This window comes from Polypterus senegalus, chromosome 6 (assembly GCF_016835505.1).
Source record: "Polypterus senegalus isolate Bchr_013 chromosome 6, ASM1683550v1, whole genome shotgun sequence".
Classification (NCBI taxonomy): domain Eukaryota; kingdom Metazoa; phylum Chordata; class Cladistia; order Polypteriformes; family Polypteridae; genus Polypterus; species Polypterus senegalus.
In genome coordinates this window covers 140,408,752-140,425,821 of record NC_053159.1, presented here as the reverse complement: position 1 = coordinate 140,425,821, position 17,070 = coordinate 140,408,752, and the positions used below count along the sequence as shown (strand labels likewise).

General features: G+C 37.3%; 2 protein-coding genes across 3 annotated transcripts in view; both read left to right on the top strand.

The window, feature by feature from the left end:
• The window catches only part of lypd6b (LY6/PLAUR domain containing 6B), an 83,900-nt gene extending 78,841 nt beyond the window's left edge, over positions 1 to 5,059 (top strand). For both annotated transcript variants that reach the window (XM_039757343.1, XM_039757344.1), the window contains 4 exons: positions 1,307 to 1,442; positions 1,807 to 1,905; positions 2,293 to 2,423; positions 2,786 to 5,059. In XM_039757343.1, the coding sequence (XP_039613277.1) occupies positions 1,319 to 1,442; positions 1,807 to 1,905; positions 2,293 to 2,423; positions 2,786 to 2,953 (522 nt within the window). In that variant the 5' untranslated portion in view covers positions 1,307 to 1,318 and the 3' untranslated portion in view covers positions 2,954 to 5,059. The remainder of the gene's footprint in view (positions 1 to 1,306; positions 1,443 to 1,806; positions 1,906 to 2,292; positions 2,424 to 2,785) is intronic.
• Positions 5,060 to 11,688: 6,629 nt separating this feature from the next.
• The window catches only part of lypd6 (LY6/PLAUR domain containing 6), a 206,473-nt gene continuing 201,091 nt past the window's right edge, over positions 11,689 to 17,070 (top strand). Inside the window, exon 1 of the mRNA XM_039757342.1 lies at positions 11,689 to 11,765. The gene's annotated coding sequence lies outside the window, so the exon portion shown is untranslated. The remainder of the gene's footprint in view (positions 11,766 to 17,070) is intronic.

Below are 17,070 nucleotides of genomic sequence, written 5' to 3'. Positions count from 1 at the left end.
GGTTACTTGTCAGAGGGTTGAAAAGTTTAAAGAAGGCATACAGAGAAAAGATAAAGATTTTATATGTTTTTAGTTAAATAATATCTGATGGTTCACAGTGGTTTAAAACCCCTCTTCTATTTATATGATCCTGTATGTACGCATCATCAAATCGACTAATAAAAAAAAGAACCTTAGAGAAACTTCAGCTCCAAACTTCAGTTGCCTTCTTATATACGTATATCTTGTTGTGTATTTATGAACATCTTGTATGGCCACTGCCTTAACTACTGATGGTGATGGCCTTCAACAGAAGGGGACAATTTGAATGACTACTTGTGTTTGCTCTGTATTGTCAGAAGTATCTAATTGTTGTGGTGGTGGTGCATCCATGATAAGCACATTTATTTTCATATTTAAAGGAAGTAATTCTGTACATGATGTGTTAATGTTCAAGTGCTTATTACTTTTTGTATTATAGGCCATGCTGAACTGAAATTGCAAGCACAACATGTGAATGGATAAATGAACAGTCTTATTCTGCTGTATGTTGAAATAAAGATTCTAGTTAAATTTCCAATTTTCAGATAGTGTCAAAATATGGGCCACTGCTTGCATGTTTCATAACATAGAATCCATAATCAAACACATTCATTCAGTTTCTCAATTACAAGTGCAAGTAACCAATGAACCTACCAAGCACATCCTTGCAATGTGGAAACAAAACCATAGTACTCACAGACATCAGGAGATATACTCCACACAGACAACGGCAGGGCTGGGATTCAAACTAGTTATTCCAGAGCTGTATGGCAGCAGCAATGTAAAGGCTCCTCCAGTAACATTTCAGTGGAAGATTAATTGATGTAAATGAAGCTACCTTTCACCCTCGATTTATGTATTGTTATTAGACATTGTATTAGACAGTTATAAATGTTTTAGCCACAGAATATTGCTTGTCCAGGATGGCTAACTTTACTCAGTGGTTGTTCAGGATATACTTTTTTGTTAGACATCAAACAGATGTCTTTCAGTCTTTTAATAAGACTTTAGCCTAAAAAGGGTTGTCAGGTTAAAAGGATTTTAGTTTTGTAGTTTTGCTTTAGTGCAGTGTAATAGCTATGTTCAGATGACATCAGTAGTCTTTCAGCACCATGATCCTGCATTTGTTTGTTTTTTTTTTTCCTTTTTTTGTGTAACTTAAGCAGTTCTTCAGGAATAAAAGGGTTGTGAGATGTTAAGATTCCAGAAATTACAACAGCATTGAAGTGTTGTGCAGTCCAACATAATCTCTTCAGACAGATAAACATACCACCTTTGTTTGCAGGTGCCTGCTAAGATGATGGAGCTCTTTCCTTGTTCCTGCTGGACAGTCCTTTTTCAGTTACTTGTGCTTCTGTTTTTAACAAACTTTGGAATTTCTAAAAACATAAACTTTTACAATGTAAAGCCACTAATGAATCGTAAGTAGTAGAAGAATGTTTTCTTATATGAATTTTCATTCCTAAATATTTCTGCAATTTATTTTTTGATAAGCATGCAAGCTTAATTTTGATTTTTTATTAGGTTTAAACATGATTGATGAATTTTATCCATTAAAACAAACTATATTGGATAAATTATGTCAATCTGACTAACAGTCATTTTCATTGACTAAGATAATTTTAAAATTACATTTAGTTTATTTCTTGTGCTTTTTTTTTGTTGTCACAACCTGGAAAAGAATACACATGTCTATTATCAATAATCTTTAAAATGTTCTTTTCACTGTAATTTTTCCTTGGTTTTTTTTTTATAAAAAACATTTTTTTATTCTTGCATTGACAGCAACACCTTTCCCGAACAGCTTCAAGTGCTTCACTTGTGACCATGCAGAAGATAATTACAACTGTAACAGATGGGCTGAAGACAAATGGTGCCCACAGTGTAAGTAGTCAAAAGCAATGAATGTCATTTCTTGGTGTGGCATCTGCTTTTTTTCTTTTAGTTCGTATGCAGCATCATCTTTAGCTAGTGTGGGTTTGATAATTATGTAAATAACAATACAGTGTTTAGTCTTAAATAAGCAAGATGCAATGTCATCATCAAATTAAGAGCTAAAATGTTTTTTGAAACAATTTTCTTGTGAATGACTTTGAAATATGTGAAAACTGTAAGCCTGTGTTTGGAACAAAAACCTTTGAAACACAAAATTTTCAGGAGTAGAACTTCCTGAGTGATAATGTGCATAACAGATAAAATCTAAATGTTATTTTACAAGAAAACTTTTGGAGAAAGAATAGCTTAAATTTCAGAAATACTTTTATTTAACAGATACAGAATACTGCATGACAGTTCACCATTTTACAAGTCAGGGCAGAAGCAAATCAGTAACAAAGAGATGTGCTTTTAAGGAAGAATGTCGAGCTGTGGGATGTAGACATCACAGAGATACAGGTCATACGGTAAGCTTTTGTCAGTCTTTTAAAATAATTATATATTAATATAAAATTATTCCTTTTTTTATTTAGCAGATACCTCTACTCAAATAAAACTGGGTTTCAAAAGGTCAGGAAACAAGCAATATGATTTAGTGCTTAGCGAGATAATACAAAATTTATAGTCTCATGAGAATAATATGTCATAATATGATGTTATCATTAGAAGGTGGGGATAACTGCTGGACAGAAAAAAAACATTGCTGCCAGTTTAGAAAAACAATTAGTCTTCTTGTAGTAATTACTATAATGATAGCCAAAGTAAAAAAAATGTTTTGTGGTATACTATCTTATATTGGAAGGTAATATAAAATGTATTTATATTTCAGGAGTGCATCTCTTGTTGTGAAGGCATGGTCTGCAATGTTGAGGTCCCAACAAATCACACTAATGCAGTATTTTATATGGCACAGTCTTGGAGATCCTCAGGACCCAGAATTTCTGCAGTTAGAACTATAACTTTCAGCATTACAGTGTTTGTATCTTTATTTTCATGAAAAAAAAACTTCTTTTAGTTACTGAAAACATAAGGATGATTAATTACACCAGATGTACAAGAGAAATATTCAATTGTGAATATATGGAAAGAAAGACCATTGTGCAATGGTGCAATGACTTATCAGTCTGATGTGTAAAACAGTGCTGAGAAAAGACTGTTCATGGGAATATTCAGTTGAGTTAATGTGAAACTAATTCAGAAACAAAAGGAACATATTACATGTTTAACTCATATGGTACTTATCTGACTTATGCTTTGAATCTCAGCCAATGACATTTTAAGGAAAACTCAACATGAGTAGATTTTGCTTTTAAGTAAACATTTGTACTGCACTTCACAATTCTAAAAAGCAGTATTTAATGACAGCATTATATCTTCCAACATCAGTAACATATGTATACAGTAGTTTGATGATTTTATATGCAGTCTAGATTTCAGGGCCCGTATTTATCAAGAATCTTAGAATTACTCTCAGGAATTGCACTAAAACTCAGACTAGGATAAGAATGTGTCCTACCTCAGACTAGGACAAGAAACGTTTTTGTGAAGTAACCTACACCTACTCCCAGCTAGCAGTAAAAGTTCATGTTTGAGAATGAATAACATCACAATTTCATGGCAGCCAAAGCCGCAAAATGGTACTCTTAACGATGATATTGTAGTTGAAAATCATGATATGTTTTGTAGTTTTCTGATACTAACACTATGACTTCACTACAAAGATAATTATAAAAATAATAATAAAAGGTAGAAGGAGAACATAATGTGGTAGATTAGTGAGCTAACAACATCTTAAATAATACCGTAACAAGCACCATGATGGAAAGACTGAGAAACACACACACAGAATGAAGAGTAAAGCCAGATAACATGCTTGCTTATTTAACAATGAAAGGTCCACAGCTGCACTTGCAGAAGAATAAACGTTGTGCTGTTAAGGCCACTAGAAGCACCTCATAAAGTAACAGTTATATTGAAAGTAGCCCCTTTATATGTCGGGTTTACTCTTCAGGTATATATTATAGTATGCTGTGCCTCTGTCTGTGACTTTGTATTCTGTGAGACTGTATTTATCCAATACCACAGGAGTCTGCACCTGCCTTCTTTAAACTTCCCAGGCTTATAATCTATCATTTTAATTTTCCAGGGGCTCATAGAATGCAGAAGTCTGCATACCTGTGTGACATTTCACTGTCAGTCAACCATCCTGCTCCACTTAATTTCAGGATAATATATTGGCTACCACAGTATAGTTTACATCCATGAGTACCTGTGTGTTTATAGTATGATATGCTTGTGATTCACATATGCATGCTTATTCATACTTGAGGAAATGATGTGCATGTGGGGCTGATTTGCATGAATGCTGCTTGTGTTAACATCACCTCATGTGGAGAGGTGGGGAAATGTATTGATCTGGGTATTACCTCACATGTTGGAATGGGGTTCAAAGTTTGATAATTCAAGGAATAGTTGGTTGCGACATACCCAAATAATAATTACTGCAGAGATGCATTGTACATTTAACATTACAAACATTTTAATTTTGGCTGGCAGTGCATGTTTTTTCTGTGTAAATGAAACAATCACATAACATACACGATTTGTTAGTAATATTATTCCATCCCTGGCAAATTAATATTTTTTATGAGTTTATTGCAGTACAGCAATTCCAAAACATTCTGACTTTTTCCAGTATGTGTGCTAATCACTGCCTGAACTGTCTTCTGGCAGCTCTTAGCGAGTTGGGACAGTTCACAAGCTCTCCTAAATCCTGGTGAAGTTAGGAGTAGTTTCCTAAATTAGGAAATTTCACTCCTACTCCTAAAAGTAAAAGCAAATTTGTGTCACTTTGAGTTAGCTGGGACAGTTTTCATACTCAGACACTTGATAAATATGGACACAGGTTTCAAAATACTGTATTTGCTAAAATTTGAAGAAATGGTTCAAATCTAATAAAGAAGAAAATGTATGTAATATCATATTTGACATGGTTGTTTATGCTTTAAAGTTTAAAAAGAGGAATGTCAAATCATACTTCCTTTAATTGAAAGGATATTTTGTAAAACATTTTTGATATTTAATTATTCATAATGTATATTTATATGATAACTGTGCTTCAGTGTTTGTGTACATTGATACATGTAACAAAGTGTATTCAAATACATTTAATAAATAAAAAAAGTTTTAAGTCTGTTTTATTTAATCATAGTACTTTTTTGCATTACTGCAGTATTTTAAATGGAAATACAATATGCTTGTTCAAAAAGACATTATTATTTCCAAATAATATGTATCTATCACTGCAGGTTGGATCTGAGTCCTAATACATAGTGGGAAGGAAATCGACTGAAGATATTTTTGTAATTATGTTTAAACCAAGTAGAGGGGAATAACATTTGTTTTGAAATCGCTCTTTGTAACAATATCACATTTCCAAATTCGTCCCTTTATCGAATATTTTTTACATATGATAAACATAGTTATTTCTGCACTTTTTTTTAAAGAAATGTGGAAGGTCAAAACAAGTACTACATGGATATGAGTAATACATTGGGTTTGTTAACATCTTTGAAAAAATGAAGAGTCCTGTTTGTACTGAAATTCAAACATGCTCAGAGAAACCAGATGCATAATTTAATTATCCACATTTCAGAAAGTGTTGTTAATGCTTACTGTATATTAGGTACTTTTGGTTTATATACTTTATACTGTATGTCAGCAACTGTAAATTGTAAGACATTTTATCATTTGAAAAAGCTGTGATATCTACAGAACTATAAAGATGAAGAAACTCTTTTGTATAGAATTTTATATAGCTAGTATTGGTCTGCATAATTTGTATAGATATGTACCTCATAAAGTAGATTAGATTTTCAAATCACTGGCCAGCATGCAGAGTTCAAATCCCATTTGGTGTGTCTTCTGAGAAGATTTTGCATTTTCTCATTTAATTTGTTTGAAATAAATATTTGATTTTGTATCGCTTATAAAATACTGAAGCCGCTGCTGCTTTTAATTAAATAGTATAAATGTATATATAGTTTCAGTCAATCAGTGAGAGAGGAATGACTCACTGTAACTTGGTGTGTTTCCATAAATGTATATGTAAAGTGGATTTTAGATTTTATTTATGCTAAACTGCATTCCACATTGAACAGACTACTACAGATTTTTTTTGTAACTGAAACAAATTATAATAATTAAAGGGTTATTATATGAACTGGTAAAACAGTATACATTGGATGAGACTGGTAAGTAAATATAAATATACTGTATGTGCACAATACTGTTTTGCTCACCAACTGTAAATAAAAGATTAAACCTGATATTCTTTACTTTTTCTCCATCATCTACAGTATAAATAAAATAGGGTATATTATTATTGTTATGTTATGCTTGCATTGGCTTTGTACACCTATGACTACAGCTGAGTCAACCTAAGTACTTTTAAGTTGTATATGTTCAACCTTTGGCCACAATGGGAGTTGACTCAAGGTCCTTCGGGACAGCTGTCCTATTTGTATACTAATTGTTTTTTGTTTTGCTCAGTACACTGACTAAAAATATGTATGTCAGACCAAATAAACTTTGCATACGTTCCCATTTTTAAGCAGATTTTCTTTTGTTTGAAGATGTGTGTCGTATATTTTTTATTTTTGTTATTTATTTTGTAAATGCCCCTAGTTCATCTAACTTATATGGTAAGGATGTGTTTCAGTTAGTTAAAAATGTGTTTTACAGTTGGAGAACAGGCAGATAAACTGTGTGTTAGGATCAAAGAGTGAGTCAGAAAAGAGCTGAACCCGCTAACTTTAGGTTTAACATCTGACAATACAATTCTAGGCTAGCCTGACACCTCTAAACTGTCCCAGAATAAGTTAGTTTTGGCACATGCATGAGCATTTCCAGTGATGGACAGGTATCTATAAACCATCAGTGCTTTTTTTGAATGAGCAACTAAAACAAAATGTAGTACAAATTAACAATCCAGTCAATAAGCAATCTGTAAGAATAGTTTATTTGCAACTGTTTGTGCAGTAATGAAGGCCTGTAGACCTCAAGGATTTAAAGTGAAGAACACTGTAATGTGAGGCATTATATTTAAAAAAACAATGAAGAGATTAGTTGCAACAAATCTGTATATCTCCGAAAACAACAGTGCTCTCCCTGTTTTAAGATTTTACCCACGATACCCTGAAGAGCACTGTCTTGACAGATTTGCCAACCAAATGAGAGAGTCTGTTTAGCTAGCCAAGGAACTCCTTTGTTAATCCAGGACCGTGCACAATTAAGGGATTGTTGGTCATTTCTAGTGTAAAGTATTCAGTTTGCTCAAAGGTTTTAAATTGACCATTTGAGTACTGCTTTGTATTATAATTGAGAGTTAATGGGTACCATTACCTTCATTATGGGCTTATTTGTGAATAAATTGTTGGGAGTGTTCCCATCCGTCAGGGCTGGGCAATTGAGGGACATGAATAAGAATCAGTGGCTGGATGCTTTTGGATTAAGAAAGCATTACAACTGGTGGCCTTTTTAAAGAATGGGTTGTTATCTTTGTTTACGTCAAGTAGGCAGACAGTACATTATGTGTCCCAAGGGGAAAATTCAGCTTTTACAGAAGCTCAAGGAATATTGTAACAAACAACAACAACCCTCAAAAGCACACAAGAACTTCTAAGTTAGCTAAAGTTAAGAGAGCATTCGCAGTTGGGCATCGTAAAGGCAAATTGCCATAGGCATAGATGAGCCCCAGAAGCATTTCTTGGCACACTTCTTTTGAATAGTTTGTTGGCTAGAAGTACTTAATAATGGCCTGTCAGAGAGAATATGTGCAGCATATTGGCCATCGGTTTTGTCTTCATTTTCTCCTCTGCCACTACCTCCAGTGGGTCGAAGTGTACCCTATGCATGCTACTACACCAATCCAGCAGCCTGTCACTGATATAGTCTCCCAAATACTTGCAATAGTGCACTAAACTTCCTGAATACAGACCGAACATAGATACTCTTTGATGTGGCAAAAGGCAATAGTCAGTTCCTTGGTTTTGCTAATGTTGAGTTGCAGCAATGTTATTTGCACCAAGAGACAAACTTCTCCTCCTGACTCCTATACTCATCCTCCTTAACTGTCACTGTTTAGCTCTTTGAGAAGAGAAAGTATAGTAGATGCTTCATGAACCATATTAGATTAATAAAATTATGATGCTCTATTATATTTCGAAGCATAAAACATTTTATATAGCATTTATTTGAAAATACAACATTTATTATCGTAACACAAGGTCTTTTAATTAGCATTTTCGAATTAAACATCTGCTAGATATTGTATGTGGCATGTTACTGTGTTTATGCAGCTGGTACCTCAGATGCTGTGGACTTTGTGTGTCCTCCTTTTGTTTGTGTGGATTGCCTTCTACATTTTCAGGCATGCTGTCAGGTTAGGGCTTTTCAACCCTTGTTGTCAAGAACACTTTGTAACTGCTGTTTTTTCTTCAGCTTGTTTATTGTTAATCACAGGCCATCTGCTGCTATTAATCAAGCTTCTTCTTCAGTTAGATTGCTTGGACTTTCCGTAGTCTTTGAAGTTGTGGATATGAAGCAGTGTATATTTTACTTTGAAATGTACAGTGATATATTTTAAGAACATATTCATACTAGTCAAAAAATAAACCACTGTCTTTCTCTTTTTTAACTAATCTTAATTTACTTCATTGCCTAGGTTTTACTCACTTGTTTCTCAGAAGAAATGAACTGAAAATAAGCAAGCACAGGGGTAAATGACTACATCATAAGCAGATGTTTTTTTCTTTCTATTATCAGTACCTGTGAGTGTTGATCATGTGAGTTCTTTTAAAAGGAGCAAAATCTTAAACACTGGAGTGAGATGTTCTGCTCTTTTATAAAAGACACTCGCCCTTCAGGAATTTTCCTTAAGACACTACTGACTACAAAGAGAAGAAAAATTGTGCTTTATTATAAAAAAGTCTGACTGCAATAATGAAGGATATTGCAGGTTCCCTCTAATTATATGAAGCACAGGGGGCAGGTAATTAAATATACACACAGTATATAAGGAATGGTACACCATTTTCAACAAGTTGATGTAAAAGTACTTCATATCCTTTATTTCTATTATCAGAACAGCAAATTTAAAATGTTCATTCTAAACCCAATAAAATGTTATGCATGTTTAAAAGATTGAACATGAAAATACAGTGTGTGGGCAGCACGGTAGCCCAGTGGTAGCTCTGCAGCCTCACAGTAAGATGACCAGAATTCATGTCCCAGGTGCTTTCTATGTGTAGGTTGCATGCTCTCCTTGTGTCCCTGTGAGTTTCCTCAGGGTACTCTGGTTTCCTGTGACAGGAAACATGCAGGTTAGGTAACCTTTCATTGCTTAATTGACTGTAGTGTTTGTGGGTGTGTGTGGACAGGTGCCCCATTCAGATGTTGTTCCTGCCTTGCATCCTGTAATTGTTGGGATGGGCTCCACTTTCCCCACCCCAATGCCATGGATAAGCGGATTAGGATAATGAATGTATGAACTATAGTGTATGAAGAAAAAACTGAATGTGAATATGGAAAACACAATGTGATGCATCTGTTCATGCACATGTTGCAGACTATCAGGTATCTAAGCTCAGTGGACAAAAAAAAAATGAGTCAACGTTCATGTAAGAAGTGATACATACTCAGACACCAACAGGGGGCACTCCAGTATGAATATCGTTCTACAGATAGCTGTTTTGTATGCTGCGGAGTTTTGACTGTGATGAGGAGGAGTAGTGGTGCACCACATGTGTTTGATTCTGTCTATGAAAAATGACAGTGGTGAATGATTGGCAAAACATTGTTATTGCTTTTGGCTGTGCCAAAGAGCATAGTGTACAGGACGTTGTTGACTTTGTGAGTGTGTCAAAACCATACTGTCCAACAGTTCTTCTAACTATGGCATATATCAAAGTCAACCGCTAATAGTAGCCACAACTGGGGGAGAAAGATGGTGCTCACATATAACGACTGTCACCGTGTGTCATGCATTGTGACAGCAAGCAAGTCCCACAGGTGTCCAAGCTTTTATTAATCACTTACAAACCTTCTGCTTGTGTAAATGTGGACTTGGAACTAACTCTGTTACCTTTGATGCTTCACCTCCAGAGTGAACACAGAATGGCTACACCATTCTTCTAAGATAACAATGTAACATGCACATGGTTAGAACTGTGTATGACTGGTACAAAGAACATTCGGAATTATTCTCACATCTCGACTGGTCCGCAAAATCCCCAGATTTAAAATCCCCTATAAAATCTGTGGAATTATTTGGAGCAACGTGAAACTCCAGTGACCAATCTGGGTTTGTGCCGAGATTTGGTACTAGAAGAGTAGATGATAATATAGCATAATTTAGCACTTTGAGCTACTGTTTATATGAAAATGTGCTATATAAATAAATGTTGTTGTTGTTGTTGTAATATGATGTTGCCTACCACTGCAAACGAATGGCATCCATGACACACAAAATTGCAGTTGTTCTACTAGATAAGACTTAGCCAGGGTTGACTTTTTTTTTTGGTCTGGTGTGCTTAGTTAAAAAAAGCTGTTAACATTTGAAAAAGTATACTCTTGCTGCTTTGTATTACGTTTTGTTGAATTTGGTTCTTTAACAAATAAAATGCCATGGTCTTAAGGAGTAATAGATGCATGAGGCATAGGGTTTGAGAGAATAAAGTTGTGTAGGTGGAGTTCCGGTAATTTCTGCTATTGGCTGCTAATGTATTTTAAAATTCTATGAAGGTGTGAAAAAAACATGTCAAACTAAATGTAAATAACTTGAATTTCTTAGGATCTATTAAGGATGATTAAATATTCAGCAAAGAAAATCGGAAAATGAAAAATGATTGTAAATGCTGCCACAGAACACTTCAGAATTACTGATAAAATCAAAGAGCAACTACAGATAGTGTGCATTTTGTTATCTGATGAATAGTTTGTGTGTTGTAAAGGAAATCTGACAGGTCAAATGAACACCAATGTAAGTTTTCCACAAAGTGTTTTTTTTTTGTATTTTTCAGACTGTAGAGTGGGTTGGAGAGTTTTAGAGTTATGGATATTAAAAAATGCACTTGTATGATTTGCATGCAATGCTAAAGTGGCCGTACAGTATGTGTGTTCACCCCTTGATGGACTCTCCCCTGCCCAGGGATTGCTCCTGCCTTGCGTCCTGCGCTTGGGCTGAGCTCCAGGATAAACCATTCTGCATGGTGTTTGCGTACTTTAAACTAAACTGATTGATTGAAAGCAGGTTTGAAAGATTGATGGTCTTGAAAGGAGATACATGAATAGAGTGGAGTCAAATTTTAGTTGCAATGCCGATTTTAGCCATTACTCTGAAACGAATGGGCAGAAGCGGCCGGTTACGGTGGCACTTGAGGCTCAGGGTGAACTCCTTGCGCTAACGGTGACTCTGTTGTCTGTATTCACGCACGTACCCGAAAATCTTCGTCGTGACTCTGGGGTAGCGCATTCCAGTGCAGGCCTGGAAATCGTTAGGGCTTTGAAAAGGAATGGATAGTGCACTTCGGGCTTATCGCTTGGTTACCTCGAATAAGCAGCAGCGCGACTCGCTCGCTTGCTCACCCGCCCGCCCTGTCCTGCCGCGCCTGTTTTGATCTCATCGCCGGCCCCTCCTATCTCGTGTCAGTTTTCCTACCTGCTCGGGATCGGCGGCGTACCCACCAGCCGAGTTTTTTTTTTGTTCCGACTCAGTTCGCACCTACGGTCCGGAGGTCTTCGGCTGGAAGGTAACGTGCTGCTGTGTTCCTTCTATACGACGAATTAAGTTATTTCGTTGGTAGCTTAGCTTTAATAATGAAACCTTCGCCCGCGGTAAACGGTGCAAAACAAAACAAAACAAAAGCACTATTCACCCAACAATGGAGTTTTTTTTTCCTCTTGTAGCGAAACTACACCACACCTACTGAAGTGTTTTACTTACCTGCCCCCTTGTAATTGTGCAGCTTCAAAAAGCAGAATACCTTTGTGTAACGTATGCATAGAGCCCATTTTTTGAGAAGCGCGTGTTTGTTTTCGTGGTGAGATCAACGAGAGATAAGAGTGGCGTGTATCCCGCAGACCGCACGGCGGACACCGGAGGAGCCGAGCCGGGCCGCGCCGTGCGTTCAGTGGGGCATGTGGGTGCAGCACTTCGGCGTTGTTCTAAAGTGCCTTCTGCTGCTCCACCCTCATTATATGAACGCATTGAAAGATGTGCAGCTTGGATAGATGGATTGTGAGGAAGTGTATTGCTGGAGGGACCAGCTCTTTGAAGTCAATGTCGTGACACTACGATTTATGCAGTAACTTAATCTCACAATGTGTGGCTTGTGAATGACATAACGTGATGAATCCTAGCTAATCCACATCCAGATCGGCCGTTCTGGCAGCAAACAGGCTGTAAGCCAGACCGCAGGCATTGACAGGGTGCCAGTCCATCACAGGACCCACACACATTCTACCAACATTGAATAACCCAGCCAGCCTAACCTACACCCGTTAGGAGATAAAACCCACACAGACAAGGGCTAGGTGTGGGGTCTGAGCCCAGGACTGGCAGCACATACTCTGGTTGGTGGATTGACAGTAAAATTAGAGGAATGGCAGACACTGAAGAAGAGATGAAAAAATTCAAAAAGATCTGGACAGATTTCAGAAGTGGGTGAGCACATGGAAAATGTAGAAACGTGCCAAGGAAACATACATTCTAAATGCAAGATGGTAGACATTGTCGTACACTAAGCAACCTCTGAAAAAGATTTTACCAAAGTGTTTTCAGCATCAAAGCAATGGGCAGAAGCAAATAAAAAAGCAAATCAAATGTTAGGTTATATTGTAAAAACTCTTGAATATAAATTGAAGAACATTATGCATAATGCACTAGTTAGACCACATCTGTAGTATTGTGTGCAGTCTGGTTGTCCCACTACAAAAAAGACTTGGCAGCACTTGAAGCTGTGAAGAGGAGAACAAACAGGTGCATCCCAGGGCTTAAGAACATGTCGTACACCAATAGGCTCAGGGAATGAAACCTGTTTAGTCCGTAGTAGAGGTGTGGGGACCAAATTCAAGTCTGTAAAACCTACAAAGACATAAGTAAAGTAGAATTAGAGAAATTCTTACAGCTTAAATTTGAATCACGTAGTTGAGGACACCAGTGGGAATAATGGGGCAGTTAACTTAGGACTGAAGACAGGAAGCCCTCCTTTACGCAAAGAGTTATGAGAGTCTGGAACAAACTACTGAGACATGTAGTTGAAGCAGAAACCTTGAAAACCTTTAAGAAGTATCTGGATGAGATAGTGGAACAACTGAGTTGTTAGCTAAACAAACGAGCTTGATGGACCAAATGGCCTCCTCTTGTTTGTCAAATTTCTTATGTTCTTAGTACGCACATGCAGCAGCTCTAACCCCACTTTGATTTTCATGATTATAAATGCATTCAGTCAGACTTAAATGCAAAGCTTTTAATAGAAATATGATTTTTTTTTATTTATATTTGTTTTATTTGAATAAAATGACATTGCTTACGGTCAAGTTGAACTTATACAACAAATGGCTTCAGAAAGTTAAAAAAAAGAAAGCAGGAACAAAAAAAAGATGAAACCTAACAAAACAGAATTCAACACCCATTCTGAAAAGTATGGGTTTTATTCATGATCGGAGCAAACATCTACTATGTCACTGTTTTTTAGATTATACATTTCATATGTTACTGAGCTGAAAAAAATCAATATGACAAAATGAATGGATATTCAAAGCAAGAACCCTGTGGTGCAGCAAAAGGAAAAAAAAATAGAAGGTGAAAGATGCAGTTTTGCTGGGAAAAAAACAAACAAAAAAAAAACTAAATTATGATTTCAGCAGATAGTCCAGAAACAGCTACTGTTACTGCATCTAGCAGCAGTCTGCACTCCTATAACACCGACACAGATGTGAATAGCATAGCATTCTGGAAGACAATGAGACCACTGCAGAAGATAAAACACACCCAACAAAGACAAACCTGGATGAATGAAACCCTCTGTTATGTGGTCTTTCATTTTATTTGGTGCTAAAAACACACCCACAGACCAAAAACATGCAGGTTTAGTGGATTGGTGATCCTAAATTGGCCCTAGTGTGTGGTGGGATGTGTGTGTTTGTCCTACAAGGGACTGGCGCCTTGTCCAGAGTTTGTTCCTGCCTTATGCCCTGTGCTAGCTGGGAGAGGTGCCAACACTCCACCATGACTCTGTTCAGGACTGAGGAGGTTATAAAGTGACTGACATTGCTCAATTAACTTTTATTATTTGTTTTCTTCACAAGTGGGTATAAGCCTTTAAGTAGTGTTGCATTGATGTTTGTTAACTGCACCATCAGAAGAAAGTTGATTTCCCACAGATGTGATGTTGCACTCACCAATTCGTTTGTTACATTAATTGTAATGTGTAAATGAACAAAAAAAAAGGTAATGAAGACCCAATATAGTTGTTTTTCCCTAGTTCGAGTCCTGTTCCTAATTTATTATTGACATTTATGATTTCCATAATGTTTTCATTTGACTATTGGAAGTAGTAAGGTAAGGAGTGGCCTTTAGATTTCTACATTAAACTGCATTTTCCATGTGCTCACCCACTTCTAAAATCTGTCTGGATCCTTTTGAATTTTTTCATGTCTTCCTTAGTGTCTGCCATTCCTCCAATTTTACTGTCAATCCACTAACCAGAGTATGTGCTGCCTGTCCTGGGCTCAGACCCCACACCTAGCCATTGTCTGTGTGGGTTTTATGCCACATCTCCAAACAGGTGTAGGTTAGGCTGGCTGGGTTATTCAATGTTGGTAGAATGTGTGTGGGTCCTGTGATGGCACCATGGGGCCCATGCGGGTCTTAATCAGGCTTTGTCTGGCCATGACTTCATATTGTTAAAATAAAATGATTCAAGTTAGTGTGGCAAATTTAGGAATATGCTGGATATGACATATGTGACAGTTAAACTTCTGCTGTATGGACCTGAGTCTTGGTCACCATTTCCGAAAATGGAGGACACCAAGTCCATCTATTCAACTGTCCCATTGTTTAGTGTTCTTTTATGCTGTGTCCTGAATGGTGGCTCTGAGGCTAGGGATCTGCTCCAACAATTGGAAGGTTGTCGGGTCGAATCCTTTGATCAAGGTTCTTAACCTGCAATTGCTTTGTCTTGGGTATGACGTTAACATGCATACAGCCCAGCAAGCAGATCCTCCAACTTGCATGGGAAAAATCCGAGGTTGGTGGCAGGATTGGCACTTCAGCCACTGTAATAAAAAAAAAACCTCACACTATTCCATTCGAACTAGTGTGGGGCTGAGGTGTCACCCATTGAATGACTGCGCTGGGGTCCTAATTTGGGATCCTGAGGTGGTTTGTTGTTTGGTGGGTTCAGCAACGTTCTGTATCAGTGCATTCTACCAACCTCTCTCTTTTATGCTTCTGTGGGTTGGAACAGAGACTGTGCCTCTCTGGATAACAACAGTTACAATGCAAGAAACAACTACTGGTCAACCCAGAATACAGTTTGGTAGAGTGAATATTGTCTACTGCCTTTTTTTGGCCTACAACGTATAAAATAACAAGTTCAAATTACACAAGGCTGCTTATTTCTTTTTAGTACTAATACTGCTAGGATTATGCTTGTTTTTTTCCATTTCTTGCACTTCTCCATTAACATCTATATAATAAAAGCCCAGTGCGATGTCCGTGTCCGGGTCCGCGTTCCTTTTGGCTGTATAGCTGCCCCATTGAAAAGCCCCAGGTGTCCCTTCTCAGAATTCCTGCTTACCCTCCTCCGTTCTTTCCCCTTTGCTTTTATTTTTCCTGTTCCCGAAAATCTTTTCAAAACAAAAGTAAAGAAATAGACAGAGCGTCACATTAACGCGTCTTCTCCCTCTGCCTATTAAATAATCAATAAAATGAAATAAAAAAATCACGAAAGAAACAGAAACCACAACCTACCCTTACAGCGTCCACCGCGCTTCTGGCGTTACAGCCAAACACGTGGTGTATGCAGGTTATGAGGTGTGACGCTAATTAACGCCCGTACTACAATAGATTATATTGTTGATATACTATTAGCTATTTACAGGGATCAACTCTTTTGGGGAAGTTCATAACAAAAAAAAATTAAATTATAACTAAAATGTGCACTTGAGTATTTTGAGCCCCACGTCTGAGTCGGATGGTTCCCCTGGTCACCAATTCGTGTGTTTCACTAGGCCCACTATGCCTTTCCATCTTCACCTACCCATGTGCACTTGTACGGAGGAGACCTTACGGAACAATGACGAAATGAAATGCAACTAAACCTGCTGCTGCGAGAGAGGACACATTACAGCGTGATCATGAAGCAAAGAGGCAAAGGCGTGATAGTCGCTCGCAAGAAACGGACACTCAGCATTCACACAGATTAGCTGAACGATGTGTCTCTGCCGCACAACAAAAGGCAACTGAAACCCCTACAGAGAGAGAAGACCGATTACGCCTTGATCGCGAAAGAAAGAGGCAAAAGTGTGCCAATGAGACGCCCGACGAGAGGTCGTTACGACTGAGTCCTTCAACTGTGGTCATCCAACGCGCAGCGTAGCGCGCGCCAAGTTGCTAATTTTTTGAATAAAATAAAGCTGCAAAAATTGGAGAAATAGTAAGATATGGAAGGAAAGTGTATTAGGGAATCTAATAGATGAGGATGGGTACTGTACCATGTTGTCACTAATCACCATTCATACCAGCAGATTTGCATTGTCTTTCCTTATCGTTGATGAGTTCAGTTCAATTTGCATTTCTTTGCAGTGCTCATTACGGAGTCCAGATACAAAGGTTTTTCAGGTACAGTATTTACAGCCAAACTGTATTAATGGTTAAGTACAAACCATACCTTATTTACAACACACAAAAATAGTGCAGTTTAAATTTTATTGACATAAAATAATTCATCCATTTTCCTATCTCTTTATCCTGGGAAGAGTCATGGGGTAGCTGGAGCCTGTCATAGCAATCATAGGGCACAAGGCAGGAGCAACACCTGGACAGGGTGC